General features: G+C 35.2%; 2 protein-coding genes and 1 pseudogene across 2 annotated transcripts; all 3 read left to right on the top strand.

Moving 5' to 3' along the window:
• The first annotated feature begins 10,905 nt into the window (after positions 1-10,905).
• Positions 10,906-11,112, top strand: LOC147292174 (arabinogalactan protein 23-like). The gene has a single exon (XM_086238798.1). The coding sequence runs from the start codon at positions 10,906-10,908 to the stop codon at positions 11,110-11,112; it is 207 nt and encodes a 68-aa protein (XP_086094924.1).
• Positions 11,113-16,158: 5,046 nt separating this feature from the next.
• Positions 16,159-16,828, top strand: LOC147292175 (ARF guanine-nucleotide exchange factor GNL2 pseudogene; annotated as a pseudogene).
• Positions 16,829-19,389: 2,561 nt separating this feature from the next.
• On the top strand, positions 19,390-19,596 carry LOC147292176 (arabinogalactan protein 23-like). The gene has a single exon (XM_086238797.1). It carries the CDS (start codon positions 19,390-19,392, stop codon positions 19,594-19,596), a length of 207 nt encoding a protein of 68 aa, XP_086094923.1.
• Positions 19,597-19,621: the final 25 nt, after the last annotated feature.

A 19,621-nucleotide genomic window follows, 5' to 3' on the forward strand; every position in this document is an offset into this window, starting at 1 on the left:
TAGAGTCTTTTTTTAGTGGGAATGGGCTTAGGAGTGGGAATGGGCTGTAATAGTGGGATGGGTTTGTAACTATTATTTATATAGGTTGAGTATTAAGTGGGAAATAATAATTATAAACATTTTATTAATCCCACCTTTGTCCCTTTTGGTTGAATTTGGAGTGGGGAAGGAATAATTATCTTCACTAATCTATCAATTTGGTTTCAATTTTTTTGTTGCTACTTATTAGTCAACTATATTACAAATTAGTGGGACTTAAGGCAACTATTAACTCTACCATAATTTTTAAAACAACCAAAATATTAATTAGTGATGAAAAAAAATGTTAATAGCCACTAACTCTAAAATAGTTTCTGTTCAAGGTGAGCATAGGCCATATTTGTTGTAGTGTCTTTGTGTTCCTCTATGAGTTCAAGTGTGCGTGCATACGCCTTATCCACCTGGCCATTCTTGTACTTCTTGATCAATTAGGGCTGCAGTCTTGCTGCTGTAGGGCTTTGCCATCTCAATTGTTTGATCATCTCTTTGAGTGAAAGAAAGGAGACCCACCTTGTCACTGAAACCATAGACTGCAACTTGGTTGTAAGTCATCTTTGTCACTTTCTCCAAGTCGTTTTGGGCTCCCATTGAAATTTTCCCCAACAGGACCTGCATCACGTACAAAAATATCATAAAATCTTGCACTACAAGTAAGCTATATATATAACAAGACTAACAAAGTTCCATATATAGCTAGCCAAGTTGTTTTGAGCTCCCATTGAAATTTTCCCCAACAGGCCGGACACTACAACAAATATGGCTTAAAGCCACCTTGAGAAACTAGATTGAAATTAGTGACAATTAACATTTTTAGAGTCACCAATTAATATTTTGGTTTGTTTTAAAAATTATGGTGGAAAAGATGGTTGCTTTAGGTCCCACTAATTTGTACAATAGTTGACTAATAAGTGGCATGATAAACATTGAAACAAAGAGTTAAATACTTCGTTGGCCCACTTACTTTCACGTTTTTCCCAAGTTGGTCCATGATTTTTTTTTTATACCAAGTTGGTCCATTTTCTTTTCAACGTTTACTTACTTTGTCAATTTCGTCAATTATGTTATAAATTCTGTTAAAAAAAAAAGGACAAAATGGTCTTTTCATATTGAATAAATTTTTAATTCTATTTCTAATTAAAAAAATATTTAAACTAAAAAAGAAAAATAAATTTAAAATTAACAATTTACCCCCTCCCCCAACCCAGCTCCTCTCCTCACCCAACCTAGCCTCTCTTCGATCAACCCCACCCAACCCAGTCCCTCTCCTCTATCTTTTCTCTTTCTTTCTTCCCTCTCTTCGGCCACCCTACCCCATTCCCGACCTTCTCTCTCTCTCTTTTTTCTTTCTCTCTTCTCTTTCTCTTTTCCATTTCTTCTCTCTTCCCTCTCTACCCTCCCCACCCATCCCCAACCTACCTCTAGCAGCATCCTAGTCGTCGGCGCTGCCCCAGCTAGGCCATCTCTCCCCTATTCCTCTATTTCTCTCTCTCTCTGTCTTTTTCTCTCTTTCCATCTTTGTCTCTTTCTCTTTGTTTTGGGGGCTTAGGGATTTTTTTTGTTGGGTTTGATCTGGGAAATCAATGGAGAAGCTGGTGGAGGACTCTGCTGGAAGTAAGAAGGCGTCGTCGTTGCCAGGTGCTTGTCAACGACGACGCCTTCTTTATGCTTTTTTAGTAGTAATCTTTATTAGTTTTTAGTTTAAATTTTTTTAGTTTATAATTTACCGTTTTTTGGGGAGGGGGTGGTTGAAGAGAGGCTGGGTTAGGTGGGTAGAGAGGGTGGGACGGCAGTTGAGTTGGGGGAGGGGGTAATTTTTGTTAATTTTAAATTTTAAATTTATGTTTTCATTTTTAGTTTTAATATTTTTTAAATTAGAAATATAACTAAAAATTTATTTAATATGAAAAGACCATATTGTCCTTCTTTCTAATAGAATTTATAACAAAATTGAAGGAATGGACCAAGTAGATAAACGTCGAAAAGAAAGTGGACCAACTTGGTACAAAAAAAAGATCGTGTACCAATTTGGGAAAAACATGAAAGAAAGTGGACCAATGGTACATTTAATTCTTGAAACAAATAAAAATATTAGTGGGATAATTATTCTTGTCCCACTCCAAATCCAACCAAAAAAGAAAAAGGGCGAGATTAATAAAATCTGATAAATTATTATTTCCCACTTAAGTCGACTCAAACCACAAAAGTAATAGTTACAAATCTCCACTATTTGTTAAAAGTGGATTACATGTCCCTCACCCATTTCCACTAAATATAACACTATTAGACCATTGCCACTAAACATAACCTTAGCCCATTCCCACTAGCTAGCTAGGGGTGTGTTTCAGACAGATCGGATCGGAAATAAGGTATTCCAATTCCAATCCAAAAACCTTCGGAATGAAATTTCTATTCTAAAACATTGGAATTTCAACATCTCATTCCAATTCGGAATTTTTGAATTTCTCAGATTTTTAAGATTTTTTTTGAAATATTACATTTTCGGAACTTTTAGATAATGATGAAATTAATTGCCCCATCTTCGATCTCCCCTCCCCCCTGATAAAAAAAAATAATTACAAGTACAAAATGTGGGTGTTTTTGTTAGAATTTATATTATTACGATACACATATATTTATATTATACATATGTTTATAGTTAGTCATCTGTTTTTAATATATATGTATGTGTATGTTTGAAACAAATAAAAAATTATTGAAACATATAGTAGAAAACTAAAAAATGATAAAATATTTAATATTTAATATAAATACTAAATAAATTTGGCATTATTTATGAAATATTGGATTAGAATGCGTTAGGAAAATTTTGGATCGAAATTTATAGAAACATTCCAATTGCAATCTAATTTTTTTTTTCAGAATATTTGGATTTCGGCAATTTCAAATTTCAGATTTGAATTGAGCGTTCTAAAATTGAAAATTTTCGAATTGGAATCGGCCAGATTCAGATTTTCCAATCCAAATCACACCCCTACCACTAGCCCATTTCAATTAAAAAAAAAAAAAGCTCTAAATACTTATTACAGAAAATTTTGAAATTATTTCCTATTATATATTTCATTAAAATTAGTTTTCTATGAATTTATAATTAAAATTGCTTGTTTTAAAAAGAAATGCTTTTATAAATTGGTTTAAGGTTTTATTTTGACAAAATTAAATGTTTAAATTTTAAACGAGCTTTTGATCTAGTTGGATAAGGGCTTAGGAGTACGAGCGCGTAGACATGAAGAAGACTTGAAACGGAGCTACGACCATCATGTTTCGGGTATTTTAAGTTAAATGGAAATTTTATAAATTCGTTAGCTAGGGTTTTATTATAAAAACCTAACTTCAGCATTTTTCTTCTCATTTTCCTCCTGAAGCAGCCGCACATACACCCACTTCTCTCTCTCTTCTCTCTCCTCTGCTGTGAGCTCTCTACGGCCATCTCATCTTTGTCTGGCAGCCAACGCTGGCGACATGGACCCCAATCAACCTGTCTCTTCCTCCTTTCTCTGTTCCCGCCTTTTGATTGCTCAACAACCCAATGAAAACATGGATTTAAACCGAACCTGAACCGACCTTCTTCTCCGATGGGTCACTAATTTCCGCTACCTTTTGTCGTTGAGTTGGTTCCGAAATCTTCCCCTGGGTGAGCTGAGTTCAATGGTGTAAACATCTAGCCCATTCAGCCGCCGTACGTGGTGGTTCGAAACCCTAACAGCCCCGACCTTCCTCCGTCGTTTCCGACGATCTGGTATGAATGGCATGTGATTATATGAGTGTCTCTGTCACCTTGATCTCCCTCTCTCCATTTTCATTATAATTTTCTTTTTTCATTTGCAGGTCTAGCTCTACTCTCTAGATCGATTTCTGATTTGGTATGGTTGTTTTTGTAATATTTTTTAGTTATTTTCAAATTGTACAAATCTATTTTAGGGTACAAGTCAATTTTCCGATTATAGTATGGTTGTGGAATTAACTTATGTGCAATATTTGTTCAGAAACTCTTTTGTATAGTATAGTATAGATTTCGCATTGTGAAGTTGGTTTAGAAACTCTCTTTTGTATTGTGGGTATGTTGGTGATGGTTGATGTAATGTAGATGGCAGGTTGGTATATATCTTCATTTGTATTTGTAAATCAATTGTTAGAATACTCATATAGTCTCTGACTATGTAATCAATGAAGTTTAATATATATATGAATGTGATGCTCTCTGTTGGTTCTACCCTACTAAATTTCCATTTAATCATTAAGTGTAGCACTAGTGTTTAAGATGTATTAGATGCAAGCCAAGAAAATTTAAAGGATGGTTAATTATAGCAGCTCAATAATCATGCACTGAGTACTGCAAGATTTAATGGAATGCAGAATCGCTTTTGTAACTGAATGGTACTGGAATATTTGAACATTGGTGGGAGAATTGCTATTATCCACTATTATACTTGAGGTCCTAAATTCCATGGCTAGTATTTGTTTAATCTTTTACTAGATTCACCAATACATCAACTATACGCAACAACGGTGAGCCTCTATTTGCAACTACCTGCAACATTGGTGGAGAAAAAAACTGTCAGCAGTGTTAAACAGTACTTGTCTCCGAACTCTACCATTCCAAAAAATTGGTTTGGGTAGCCACTTTACCACCCATTTCTCTACAACCTACTGCCTTAGAGTGACTGCAAGGTGGCGATTGATCCTTCGAACCAATCTTTAGTTGATGATGCATCAATAGATAACATAAATCAATAGTGAATTTAATTAAGCAGCAAATGGTGTAGTGGGACCTGCATCACATACATAAATATCATGAAATCTGGCACTACAAGTAAGCTATATAGCAAGACTAACAAAGTTCCATATATAGCTAGCTACCTGTTCAGCTGCCCTACCACCAAGGGTCATGCAGGTCGTGACAATTTCTAATTAAAAAGGGTAATTGTGTGATAGTTACCAATTGAAAAACGGTAACTATCACACAGTTACCAATTTAAAAAAGTATATGGTTGTTATTGACTTATATATAATTTTAAAATTAGACATTGGTAATGTCAACAGCATGTCAGCACAATGGCAAGATCCATAAATTACTTTTTGTTTTTGTCCGGTTGTTAATTCAAATATTTTCTCTTAAGTTGATTTTGGTCAATAGTGATTATCATGATATTTTGAAGAAGTTCATTGACTTATTTATAATATTTAAAATATTTATTGATTTTTTTTGTAATTGACCCAATAAACTAATATGAATATATCTAAGATATTAGTAACCACTAGAACCCTCATCTTATTTTCTTCTTCCTAAATTTTGCACTGTCACAAATAGCTCTCTTTCTCTCTCTCTCTCTCTCCCTCACATAGTGTCTTTAATGTAAAATAAACTAGTTTGGGTTTATGAACTAGTTTTGGGCCATCTTTTTTTTTTTTTTAATTTATATTATCTGCCTTTAAAGTAAAATTTAAATGTAAAAAATAAATTTATTTAATTAATGAGGTGGGTTTGGGGATTGGGGACAAGGATGGGGATCCCATTCCTCGCCGGGACAAATACAGGGAATCCCCTAATTGAAAAATTTGAGGATTAAGGTGGGTATCAAGGGCAAAAATAAATTTGATTAAGGGTATGGAGGTGGCTTACCCATCCCTGCCTGTCCCCATTACCATTTCTATACAATTATTAAGATATAAAATTCTAAACACCCTTAAAATTGTACACATGTAATTGATCATACCCCCACATGGTGTTACGATTACACACAATTTTTTTGTTTTGTTTTTTTTTGTTTTTCCTTAAATCGTGAGTTTAGACTACATATTCAAGTAAAAATCAACAAAAATATCAATGTTGCAAATAACTTTTTAAATCAACCACCTCAAAAGGCCGGTTGGATCACTGATCAAATTTCTAGGCACGGACTAAATCGGATCAATGATCGAGTTTGAAAGAATAAAAATCTTTCTATCTATAACTTCTAATTCTTTGAAAAAATTTGTTGGGGTCTGGCCACAGGGTATGACTATTAATCCTGGTTCGATATTAGAAGTATATTAATTTTTCCCCAATAACCGAATACTTTTGTCTATAAATACTGAATATTTGATTCCATCTACAAATCTATTTTCTCCCCTATGAGATAGGCTTAAGCTTTCGCGTCTCTCTAAAATTGCAGTCATGGTAAAATCTTGGTTTATTAATTTAATCATTAACCATCAGGTAACTGCCAAGCACACGAATTCTCTATAAATAGAAATAATGGATAATTGAGGGCTTGTTATTCAACAATATAACATGACTTATAATTTTTTAATGGCAGTTCCAAAAAAACGCACCTCTTTAACTCTTTTTTTTTTTTTTTTAAAAGGGATTCGTAAAAATATTTGGAAAAGAAAGAGGAAAACAACAGCTAGAAATGGCTGCTAATACCCCGTATGCTGAGGAGTAAATTAAAGGAGGAATTAGCTTGCGTCTGATTAGCTAGTTGGTCAGGCAATAGCTTACCAAGGCAATGATTAATAGCTAGTCCGAGAGGAAGAGGATGATCAGCCACACTAGGAAGATGAGGAATACAGAGCCATGCACGAAAGAAGGAGTCACTGATCGAAGCTTAGTTCCTAGTCCTTCTCACAATCGAGTGGGCCAGTTTCTCTTAGGAATCAAATCATTAAATCCTAGACAGGACGAATTCACTCTTAGGAATCATTAAATCCTAAAAATGATTGTTTTGATGTATCGCGTAAATTCTTTGAAATGAAAATCAAATAATTCTCTGTCCCAATAAAGGGATTATGAATTTAGCTAGGCTTATAAAAAGTTAAAAACAATCAACCCTAGCCCTACCCATTATATAGACGGGTCGATGTAATCCATTTGGAATATCAGATTGGATCGCCCTATAAGGCGAAAAAATTGAAATGACCATTTAACAGCAAGCTAATTTTACAAGTCTTTTTGCATTATTTGACTACTAATTAGGGCTGTCCATCGGTCGGATCGAATCGGTAAATGCCCTTGCCGATTCGATTTCCGAAAATTTCGGTAATCCAGTTTTGATGCCGATTTCCGAATCGATTTTTTCGGATTTCGGCATTTTTCGGATCCTTCGGATTTCGGTATATTTCGGTATTTTCGATCCTTAGATATTTGCAGGCCTTCTCATTTCTCTCCCCTTATTATGCATTTTCCCAAATACCTACACACAGATTCACACCAAAACCCAGGATCGAAACAACACACAGAAACCATGGGGAGGGAGAACAGACAAAACATAAAGCATCAAACATTCACATCAGCTTCGATTCACAGACTCACAGAGTTTCTAGGGTTTGATATGGGAGTTTTCAGCTCGATCAAAATTGGACCCATGCGTTTACACCAATTGACAGAGCTCGGAGTGAGGAGAAGAATGGGACCGGAATCGCCGCAATCAGCCGTCGGAGTCGCCGGAATCGAGCTGGGGAAGCCGCAGACTTCCCGGCTTCAAAGCACCATGTACGGCGGTCGTTGGGGCTGTTGGTGATCACCGAAGGAAAAAGCATGCCCAGAGGAACGTTGTGGGACTATCCCGACGACGAGAAGTCGCCGGAGTGAAAAAATCCGGCTAAGGGGGGTTTCGGGTCTGGTGTGTTCGATTGGGTTTTTGGCTGGGATTTTGGATGATCAGAATCTAGAGGGAGAGAAGGGAGGAGACGAGCATGAAATGCCCGGCCACGTCGCCAGCCACCGTCGGACGGCGGCCGATCATAGAGAAAGGGAAATCAGGAAGGGAGGAGAGATGAGAGAGGAGAGAGGAGAGAGAAGAGAGAGTTGGGGGATGCGGCTGGTTTAGGAGAGAAGGAAAAAAATTCTAAGTTTAGGTTTTTATACTAAAACCCTACTGTATGAAAAGACCAAATTGCCCCTTATAACTTCGAGCGTCCCTAATTTCACCATCGTAAGTCTGATTCGGGTTCCGTTGACGTCTACACGATCGTAGGCTCGAACTCTACCTATCTAGACTATAATTAAATTATAAATCCTAATAAAATTTATTGTTCCTCAATAATTCACTTAAATCAGTAAAATTCAAAATAAACCCTATTAAATACCATATACCCTAAACATAATCAATACCCTATCCTAGATCCTATACATATACCCTATACTAGTATCTCTATATATACCCTATACCATATCCTAGCTAGTAATGGTGTAGGAACAACCAATAATAATTTGATTAGTTTTGGGGTTTAGTCAGATTAAGGTTTGGCCAATTGGGGGTTTATAAATATACATATATATATATATATATGAGAACATCTCTGATCGAAACCGTCTATGTTTTAGGAAATCATTCAAATATCATCTATGCAAAAAATCATTCAAATCGAAAATTGTTTAGCCATTTGATTAGTATTAACAATATTGAAATCTAATTGATGAATTGTGTTTGCATGTCTACATAGTTTAGATGAACAATAATGACTGATTTGACTAATTTTTTGCGATGATAATCTTTAAGGAGAGACCTAAAAAATGAATGGTTTCGATCATTAAAATACAATGGAGAATGGATTCCACAAAGAATCTCTTAAGTATTCTTAAGAAAAACTGAGAAAGTGAGGAAGAGAGAGTCACCGGGGGGGGGGGGGGAATAGGGGTGGGTGGGCGCAAAAAAAAAAAGAAAGGAAAGAAAAAAATGAAAAAAAAGAAAGGAAAGAAAAAAAATTGGAGTTTGGGCAATTGGGGTTTCGATTGCGGTTTTGTTTGGGGTTTCAATTGAGATTTTGTTTGGGGTTTTTTAGTTGTTTTAATTCATGTAATACATTTCTATATAAATAAATAATTAAAAATATCTTAAACCCTAATATAAACTATAGTATAAGACTATAATACCATAATACTAAACCCTAATATAAGACTATAATACTATATGTTATATGTTATATACTTATATATGTTACATATATAAATTATAGTATTATAAACTATGTAGTATATACTATCAATATATAAACTATAGTCCTATAGTATTATAAACTTTATAAACTATATACTATCAAATATATAAATTATAGTCTTATAGTATTATAAACTATATACTATATTATATACTATTAATTATATAAACTATAGTCTTATAGTATTATAAACTATATACTATCAAATTATAGTAACTACTAAGAACTAATTAGTTTATAACTTTATATATAACTATATATTATATACATAAACAATGTTAGGTATATAAACATTATAGAGTAATTAATAAATAATAATAGACTTAGTGTATAGAGTTTAGTGTTTAGAAATTAAAATTGTATGCTTAATTGGGTTTTAAGTTTTAAGTTTTAAGTTTTAATTATAGTACGTGTATGGGATATTAATAGAGTTTAGTGTATTTAACTTTTAACTTTTAAGTTTATGATATAAGATAAAGTGTATAGACTATAGAGAATATATAATATATAAGGTAAAGTGTCTAAAACTATAAGTTATAACTAAAAGTCTAAAACTATATACTAATTAGTAATTTTATTATATAGGGTATAAGTATAACTAAAATTATATATTAAAACATTATTATATAAGTAGTTTATACTTTGTACTATATACTATATAGAGTTATAAATTATATAATATATAAAGTTAGTAAAGTTATAAACTATATATTTATATAAACTATATGACATTATAAACTATATACTATATAAACTATATACTAAGCATATTAATGTAATAATAATACATATAAATATATATAATCATATACTAACCATATTAAATTATTAATGTAATAATATTACATATAAATATATATAACTAAATTTCGGTAATTGTTTAGGATTTTTCGGTATATATTTCGGTTTTTTCGGTAATAATCGATTCGGTTGCTTTCGGTCATAATTTTCGGTAATCGGTCGGTTTACCAATTTTTTTCGGTTTTTACCAAAACCAAACCAATTTTTTCGGTAATTTTTTGGTTTCGGATATTCGATTTTCGGTATGTTAAAATCGATTTACCAAACCAAAAAATTTCGATCGGTAGTCGGTCGATTCGGTAAATACCAAACCAATGGGCAGCCCTACTACTAATGTGTGCATATATTATTTGGTTAAAAAAACAAAACATTGATATGAAGTCTGATTATTGATCACATATAAATAAGTGGTTATTTTTTTCATTGAATTATATGTACGTGTGTATTCATGTAATAAATAAGTGATAAAGACATTCAAATAGTTTGGACAACATATAGATCGAGGAGGTGGTATAATATGTTTTACGAGAGATTCTTTAATGAGAAAGGTATATAGTCGTGTCACATGTATGGTATAACTATTAATGATCGGTAGAATGACATATATATGTTTATTTCAAGTAAAGTTTATAGTATTTTAGAATAAATAGAGCACTTCACGGCATAGTATTGGGTGATCTTACCTACCATAAACATGATTTGAATGTCTATTCAAGACTTTGTCCTATTTTACTCCAAAAATAAAAAGCCAAACTTGGAAATTTGGTCCATATATCATGGGGCTGCAATTTTATCTAAAAAGATTGTAATTAACTTTATTTTCCTTAATTTTTGATATGTAACCAAATCTACCACAAGACCCGCTCCAAACCCAAATTTGCTATAATCACTCCTAGCCGCATGAAGATTCTGAACGTGCAAAGAGAAAACAAAACCCAAAAAAGAAGGCCAAAAATGGAAAAGATGAACTTTCATATTCCAAAAAAACAGCATGAACCTCTCCTATAAATTCCTCCCAATCCCATCACATTCCTCAGGCAGCCGAAGTCTTCGTTTCCAAGGCGTTTGATTTCGATCATTTTCATTTCCCTTTTACGAACGCCTAACAAACACCATAACAGCACCATGGAAATGAAGAAGATCGCTTGCGCTGTTATCTTCGCTGCTGCCTCTGTCAGCGCTGTGATGGCTCAGGAGAGCATCAGCAATGCCCCCGCCCAAGCACCAGGACCAAGCAGCACCACCAGTGGTGCCGCTGCCGCTGGCTTGCCCGTCTTGGGGTCCATGGTTGGTGCCTCCCTTGTGTCATTCATTGCCTTCTACTTGCAGTAAATGATCAAGAAAGAATGAGAGAGAGAAAAAGCGCGCTTGAGCTTGGTTCGATTGAAGGAGGGGAATGAGATTGATTTTTCAGTTTATGTATTCCATGAACTTTTTTTCTTCTTGTTTCCTTTAGGTTTTCGATATCTTCTTTCTCATTTATTTCACATTTAAGTGCATGAATGACATATATATATAATACAATGCAATAAAAGAGCATTCTGGTTCTGGGTTAACGTTGTACAAGGTTCCAAAACCCCCCCCCCCCCTTTTTTTTGGTGCTTGGTCTTTATTTTTCAACTACTCTTGCATGGTTGATCTCTAAACTTTCACTTTATAGGTCCAATATTGTTTATAGTAAATTAGGGAAACCCCCTTCAAACAAATATTACTTCCATTCAAATTCATATTAATTGTTTTACAATTGTTAACCTCTTTGGCTAAATACCAGTTAGTTTCCATTTTAGGGATGATGAGTTAGCCCACAGACGTTGAGATACCCAAAATGCCCTTAAGCCTTCATAACTAACATTCAACACAAGTTGACTTCTTGTACGTGGGGAAAATCATTTAATTCTCCTTATATCTTGGTTATTGATTGTTGTTGTAATCAATTTTGAATTTCAATAATAAAATTCAGATTTAAGTCATATATCTTGTATCATATTCTCCATATATATATATATATATTTTTTTTATATTTGGAATGCTTAAATGCTAATACATAATTTATCTACATTAATTAAAGGGGGTACGTTTTAAAGCCCAAAATGGAAAATAAGCTTTAAACCCACAATCAAAAAATCGGTCCAAACCCAGGCCACTAAAATGAAATCATGTGGAAAAACACGCTGAGCACAAATGCCCAGCACTCTGCCATTTTTTGTTTTTTTCTCGTCTGGGTATTAGAGCAGGTTCACCCATGTGTGTTAGGTCGAATGATCACACGTGCTCTACGTCACCTAATATGAGTTGTCCACGTGTTTGGTTTAAGCGACGCTACACGTTGCTTGTAAGGGTCTTGGGACACATTGACAAATAAGTCCTTAATATAAAACATGTTTAATTGACATCCTCTGCATACATTATAATTGAAAAAGAGAGTTTTCTCAATAATTACATTGTAGATAATTAGCTTAGGCATTAATGTGTTCAACTCACTCTTGAATGTGCATGTGATAATATTGCACAAATTGTGTTCAATTCAAAATCTAGGCTAACTTCAATTGCCATCCTTTTTTGGATGAATAAAAAATATATTGGAAATCATCATGAAATTTAATTAATCTCTTGTGTGCTAATCTCATACTAATCAAATACAATTACGTTGTTCTACACAGTGCCGTTCCTGACTTTTTAGAGACCCCAGGGCGAAAATCTAAAAAGGGCCTTTTTGTATATAAAGAAAAAAATTATAAAATTATGTAGGCATGTTTTCCATTTACTTTTGCTTGAAAATAAAAAATAAAATGATACTTTCATTAAACATGAGATAATATTATAGTTTGTACAAATTTTTAACAAAAAACTTGGGACAATAAATAATTAAAGTTATAGGGCCTTTGGACATACAAGCTTTGAACAAAAAGTAATTTAAACTTTGAACAAAACCCTAATTTCATTGGAGACAATGGAGAGGATACGAGGACTAAAGAAGAGATCAAGAGAAACCGATAGCTAATCGAAGAAGACCATCGAGCTGAAGCCTTGAGAATCGAAAATCTGATCGAATGGATTATGGAGGAACTTCAACTGAGGAAGAGAAATTAAATGATTGAGAGTTGAGAGAGTTTGAGACAGTGAGGGAGGGATGGAGAAAGAGAAAGAGAAAAACAAAAAACAAAACCCTTATTCGTTTAATATAAAAACATTTTGACGTTTAAACTTTTCAATAAAGAAATAAAAGTCTAAAAACTGAATTTAATTTTTACTTTAGTTATTATAAATTTAATTTGGGCCTCTTACAAACTTGGGCCTCTTAGATATAAACCTTGAACACCTTAATTACTACTTACTAGGCCTCTTCATACCATAGCTTTAAATTTAATTTTTTTTAATATTATAATATATATATAAAAATAAAATTGGGCTCCCCTTGATAGTGGGCCGTGGGCGGTCGCCCCTCCAGCCCTTGCTCAGGGACGGCTTTGGTTCTACAGCGTAGACGTACTCATAATTGGAACAATTAATTTTTTCAATCACCCTTTAAAGATCATCTCTGAGAAAAATCAACCAAATTGAAAATTTTTTAGTCATATAATTGTTACAAAATAAACATATAGTTTTGATAACAACTAGACTCACTGTATATTTAATCAATAACAACTTGCTAACCAAACGATTTACATTGTGGTTGATTTTGCAAAGATGCATGATCTTTAAAATGAATAGTTATGATTATGAGCCTACACAGTGAAACGACGTAATTCTAATTAATTAGTATGAAATCAGTACACAAGGAATTAGTAGAGAATCCAAATCTTTTAGGTCATAATATCAAATATGTATTCTCACAATTATTGTTTGAGTGCAAATTTGCTCACCACCTTATTAAGATGGTGAGCTTTACCACCATATTGGGAGTCTGCCATGTGTCATGTGGAGGAGTAAAACTTCAATGTAACGGTTGCATATACTCATTATCTCTATTCTTTCATCACGTAATTACAGGATGAGAGAGAGACACGTGGGTGTATTATACACCTGTAATAGTTAACTATTTAAAATTAACATATTAAAATACTATTATAGTGAGAGAGCGAGAGAGAGAGAGAGAGAGAGAGAGAGAGAGAGAGAGAGAGAAAAAAAATTTGAAATAAGTGAAAATACTATTATTGGGTTTTTTATTTTTAATTTTTTTATTATAATGATATTTTAATACGAGTTAATTACACTTACATCCCCTGAGGTTTATCTTTTTTTTGCATACACCCTATGAGGTTTCAACAATTACACATACACCCTCCAAGGTTTCAAAACTGTTGCATATAACCCCCTATAGTGAGACGAAAAATTATGAAAAATTATGCAAAAAGACATGTTAAGTAGGGCTGGGAATGGGTCGGGTCAGGCCCATATCGGCCAAACAATCGACCCACCCGAACAACTGAGTTTGGCCATTTTCAACAACCACCAACCGACCCAACTATTGTGAGTCGGTTGCGAGTCGGGCAACCGATAAAGCAGATATAAGGCGGGTCGATAATGGTTTCACCCGACTTTTGTCCCTCTAACAAAATGCACTGTGATCAAGCTATCCAGCCCAAATTCAGCAAATTGAAATTCCAATCAAATCCAGTAAAAAACGCAATGTCGATCCCTACAAATCCAACAAAACCCAATCGAAATTCCAATCAAATCCAGCAAATCGAAATTCCAATCAAAACCCAGTAAAAAACGCAGTGTCAATCCCTGCAAATCCATCAAAACCCAATCGAAATTCCAATCAAATCCAGAAATCGAAATTTCAATTAAAACCCAATAAAAAAACGCAGTATAGTCAATCCCTGCCACACACAACGAAGACTAGAGGGATAGGGAGGAGGAGAAGACAAAATGGTGGAGCTCGGAGGTGGTCTCGGCACCGGCTGGGAAGCTCTGGCAGATGGCGACGTAGAGGTGAGCTCGGGTTGGCAGAAGCATTGCAGAGAGTGTGCGAGGCTGCGCGATGGTACGGGGAAGAGGAGAAGACGAAGATGGCTATGATGATCAGAGACCAGGAATCGCAGCGACACACGAGCCGGAGAAGGAGACCAGAACGAGGGAAAGGATAGAGAATAGAAAGACGAAGGGGAGAGGAGATAAGATGAGATAGAGAGTGAGAGTCTGATAGTGATACGGTTGCCGTCGTCAAAGGATGGTGAATTATAGCAGCTCAATGCAGTGATCGAGTATTGCAAGATTTAATGGAATGCAAAATTGCTTTTGTAACTTAATGGTACTGGAATATTTGAACATTGGTGGGAGAATTGCTATTATCCACTATTATACTTAAGGTCCTAAAATCCATGGCTAGTATTTGTTTAATCTTTTACTAGATTCACCAATACATCAACTATACGCAACAATGGTGAGCCTCTATTTGCAACTACCTGCAACATTGGTGGAGAAATAAACTGTCAGCAGTGTTAGACAATTCTTGTCTCCGAACTCTACCATTCCAAAAAATTGGTTTGGGTAGCCACTTTGCCACCCATTTCTCTACAATCTACTGCCTAAGAGTGACTGCAAGGTGGCGATTGATCCTTCAAACCAATCTTTAGTTGATGATGCATCAATAGATAACATAAATCAATAGTGAATTTAATTAAGCAGCAAATGGTGTAGTGGGACCTGCATCACATACATAAATATCATGAAATCTGGCACTACAAGTAAGCTATATATAGAAAGACTAACAAAGTTTCATATATAGCTAGCTACATGTGCAGCTACCCTACCACCAAGGGTCATGCAGGTCGTGACAATTTCTAATTAAAAAGGTAATTGTGTGATAGTTACCAATTTAAAAAAGTATATGGTTGTTATTCACTTATATATAATTTTAAAATTAGACATTGGTAATGTCAACAGCATGTCAGCACAATGACAAGATCCATAAATTACTTTTTGCTTTTGTCCGGTTGTTAATTCACATATTTTCTCTTAAGTTGATTTTGGTCAATAGTGATTATCATGGTATTTTGAAGAAGTTCATTGACTTATTTATAATATTTAAAATATTTATTGATTTTTTTTTTTTTGTAATTGACCCAATAAACTAATATGAATATATCTAAGATATTAGTAACCACTACAACCCCCATCTTATTTTCTTCTTCCTAAATTTTGCACTGTCATGAATAGCTCTCTCTCTCTTAGGGCCCGTTTGTTTCACCTTCTTAACAGGGATTGGCTTAGTTAAGACTCTAAGCCCATGTTTGGTGAGAGTGGGATTAAAAAAAGAGGGGCTTAGTGAATCCCCTCTAACTTAAATGAACCTTCTTAGATGGGCTTAGTGAAACCCATGAAAAAGTGGAGGATTAGCTAAGAACCTCTGCCTTGCCTCACCATCGTCACATGGAGCCTCACCATCATCACCGAAAATATGATCTGGATCAGCTCAACACCGAAGTCGGAGCCGTCCTCGCCGTCATCCGTCGCCGTCCGGTGGACCCCCACACCCACTGCTTCGCTATTGGAGAAGACAGCATCGACCCATCTCTTCTCCAATCCCTAAAATCTCTGCGCGCTCTGATCTTCAACCCCCAACAAGACTGGTGGACCATCGACCCGTCCATCTACCTATCCCCATTCCTCGACGTGATCGAAAGCGACGACGTCCACGCGGCCGCCACGCGGGTCTCCCTCTCGGCCACCCTGAAGATCCTGAAGCTGGGCGTCTTCGACGAGAAGACCCCCGGGGCCAAAGACGCCATCAACCACGTCGTCACCGCCATCACCACCTGCCGGCTCGAGCGGACCGACCCGGTCTCCGAAGACGCCGTCTTGATGAACATTCTGCACGTTCTGACCGCCATCATGAACCACCGCGCCTCGGTTTTGCTCTCCGATCAAGCCGTCTGCACCGTCGTCAACACCTGCTTTCATGTCGTGCAGCTTTCGACGAACCGAGGGGACTTGCTCCAGCGAAGTGCCAGGTACACAATGCACGAGCTGATCCAGATCATATTTTCAAGGTTATCTGAGATTTCATTTGGTTGTTGTAATTTTATGAAGTGGGTGTTAAATTTTCTATCTTTTTTGTTATTTGGGATTTCATTTCTGGTTTGGGATTCAAATCTGTATCTCCACCTTGTTAGTCCTGCACTACACCAAACATAAAGGCAGTTCTTAGCTAACTTAGTCCATGCCAAGCTAGTCCATGCCAGTCCCTATAAATAATCTATGCCAAGACAGTCCTGTGAAACAAACGAGGCCTTAGTGTCTTTAAAGTAAAATAAACTAGTTTGGGTTTATGAACTAGTTTTGGGCCATCTTTTTTTTTATTATTATTTATATTATGTGCCTTTAAAGTAAAATTTAAATGTAAAAAAAAATTTATTTAACTAATGAGGTGGGTTTGGGGATTGGGGACAAGGATGTGGATCCCATTCCTCGCGGGGACAAATATAGGGAATCCCCTAATTGAAAATTTTGAGGATTAAGGTGGGTATCAAGGGCAAAAATAAATTCGATTAAGGGTATGGAGGTGGCTTACCCATCCCTGCATGTCCCCATTTCCATTTCTATACAATTATTAAGATATAAAATTCTAAACACCCTTAAAATTGTACACATGTAATTGATCATACCCCTTCTTGGTGTTACGATTACACACAATTTTTTTGTTTTGTTTTTTTGTTATCCTCAAATCGTGAGTTTAGACTACATATTCAAGTAAAATCAACAAAAATATCAATGTTGCAAATAACTTTTTAAATCAACCACCTCAAAAGGTTGGATCAATGATCAAATTTCTAGGCACGGATTAAATCAGATCAATGATCGAGTTTGAAAGAATAAAAATCTTTCTATTTATAACTTCTATTTCTTTGAAAAAATTTGTTGGGGTCCGGCCTCGGGGTCTGACTATTAATCCTGATTCGACATTAGAAGTATATTAATTTTTCCCCAATAACCGAATACTTTTGTCTATAAATACTGCATATTTGATTCCATCTACAAATCTATTTTCTTCCCTATGAGATAGGCTTAAGCTTTCGCGTCTCTCTTAAATTGCAGTCATGGTAAAATCTTGGTTTATTAATTTAATCATTAAACATCAGGTAACTGCCAAGCACACGAATTCTCTATAAATAGAAATAATGGATAATTGAGGGCTTGTTATTCAACAATATAACATGACTTATAATTTTTTAATGGCAGTTCCAAAAAAGCGCATCTCTTTAACTCTTTTTTTTTTTTTTTTTAAAAAGGGATTCGTAAAAATATTTGGAAAAGAAAGAGGAAAACAACAGCTAGAAATGGCTGCTAATACCTCGTAAGCTGAGGAGTAAATTAAAGGAGGAATTAGCTCGCGTCTGATTAGCTAGTTGGTGAGGCAATAGCTTACCATGGCGATGATTGATAGCTGGTCCGAGAGGAAGAGGATGATCAACCACACTAGGAAGATGAGGAATACAGAGCCATGCACAAAAGAAGGAGTCACTGATCGAAGCTTAGTTCCTAGTCCTTCTCACAATCGAGTGGGCCAGTTTCTCTTAGGAATCAAATCATTAAATCCTAGACAGGACGAATTCACTTTTAGGAATCATTAAATCCTAAAAATGATTGTTTTGATGTATCGCGTAAATTCTTTGAAATGAAAATCAAATAATTCTCTGTCCAAATAAAGGGATTATGAATTTAGCTAGGCTTATAAAAAGTTAAAAACAATCAACCCTAGCCCTACCCATTATATAGACGGGTCGATGTAATCCATTTGGAATATCAGATTGGATCGCCCATTTAACAGCAAGCTAATTTTACAAGTCTTTTTGCATTATTTGACTACTAATGTGTGCATATATTATTTGGTTAAAAAAACAAAACATTGATATGAAGTCTGATTATTGATCACATATAAATAAGTGGTTATTTTTTTCATTGAATTATATGTACGTGTGTATTCATGTAATAAATAAGTGATAAAGACATTCATATAGTTTGGACAACATATAGATCGAGGAGGTGGTATAATATGTTTTACGAGAGATTCTTTAATGAGAAAGGTATATAGTCGTGTCACATGTATGGTATAACTATTAATGATCGGTAGAATGACATATATATGTTTATTTCAAGTAAAGTTTATAGTATTTTAGAATAAATAGAGCACTTCACGGCATAGTATTGGGTGATCTTACCTACCATAAACATGATTTGAATGTCTATTCAAGACTTTGTCCTATTTTACTCCAAAAATAAAAAGCCAAACTTGGAAATTTGGTCCATATATCATGGGGCTGCAATTTTATCTAAAAAGATTGTAATTAACTTTATTTTCCTTAATTTTTGATATGTAACCAAATCTACCACAAGACCCGCTCCAAACCCAAATTTGCTATAATCACTCCTAGCCGCATGAAGATTCTGAACGTGCAAAGAGAAAACAAAACCCAAAAAAGAAGGCCAAAAATGGAAAAGATGAACTTTCATATTCCAAAAAAACAGCATGAACCTCTCCTATAAATTCCTCCCAATCCCATCACATTCCTCAGGCAGCCGAAGTCTTCGTTTCCAAGGCGTTTGATTTCGATCATTTTCATTTCCCTTTTACGAACGCCTAACAAACACCATAACAGCACCATGGAAATGAAGAAGATCGCTTGCGCTGTTATCTTCGCTGCTGCCTCTGTCAGCGCTGTGATGGCTCAGGAGAGCATCAGCAATGCCCCCGCCCAAGCACCAGGACCAAGCAGCACCACCAGTGGTGCCGCTGCCGCTGGCTTGCCCGTCTTGGGGTCCATGGTTGGTGCCTCCCTTGTGTCATTCATTGCCTTCTACTTGCAGTAAATGATCAAGAAAGAATGAGAGAGAG

Source organism: Dryas octopetala, chromosome 3, assembly GCF_963921425.1.
Source record: "Dryas octopetala chromosome 3, drDryOcto1.1, whole genome shotgun sequence".
NCBI lineage: Eukaryota > Viridiplantae > Streptophyta > Magnoliopsida > Rosales > Rosaceae > Dryas > Dryas octopetala.

What these genes read in the sequence shown, in the direction of transcription:
- LOC147292176 (XM_086238797.1), top strand. Translation starts at nt 19,390, where the DNA reads ATGGAAATGAAGAAGATCGCTTGCGCTGTTATCTTCGCTGCTGCCTCT.
- LOC147292174 (XM_086238798.1), top strand. Translation starts at nt 10,906, where the DNA reads ATGGAAATGAAGAAGATCGCTTGCGCTGTTATCTTCGCTGCTGCCTCT.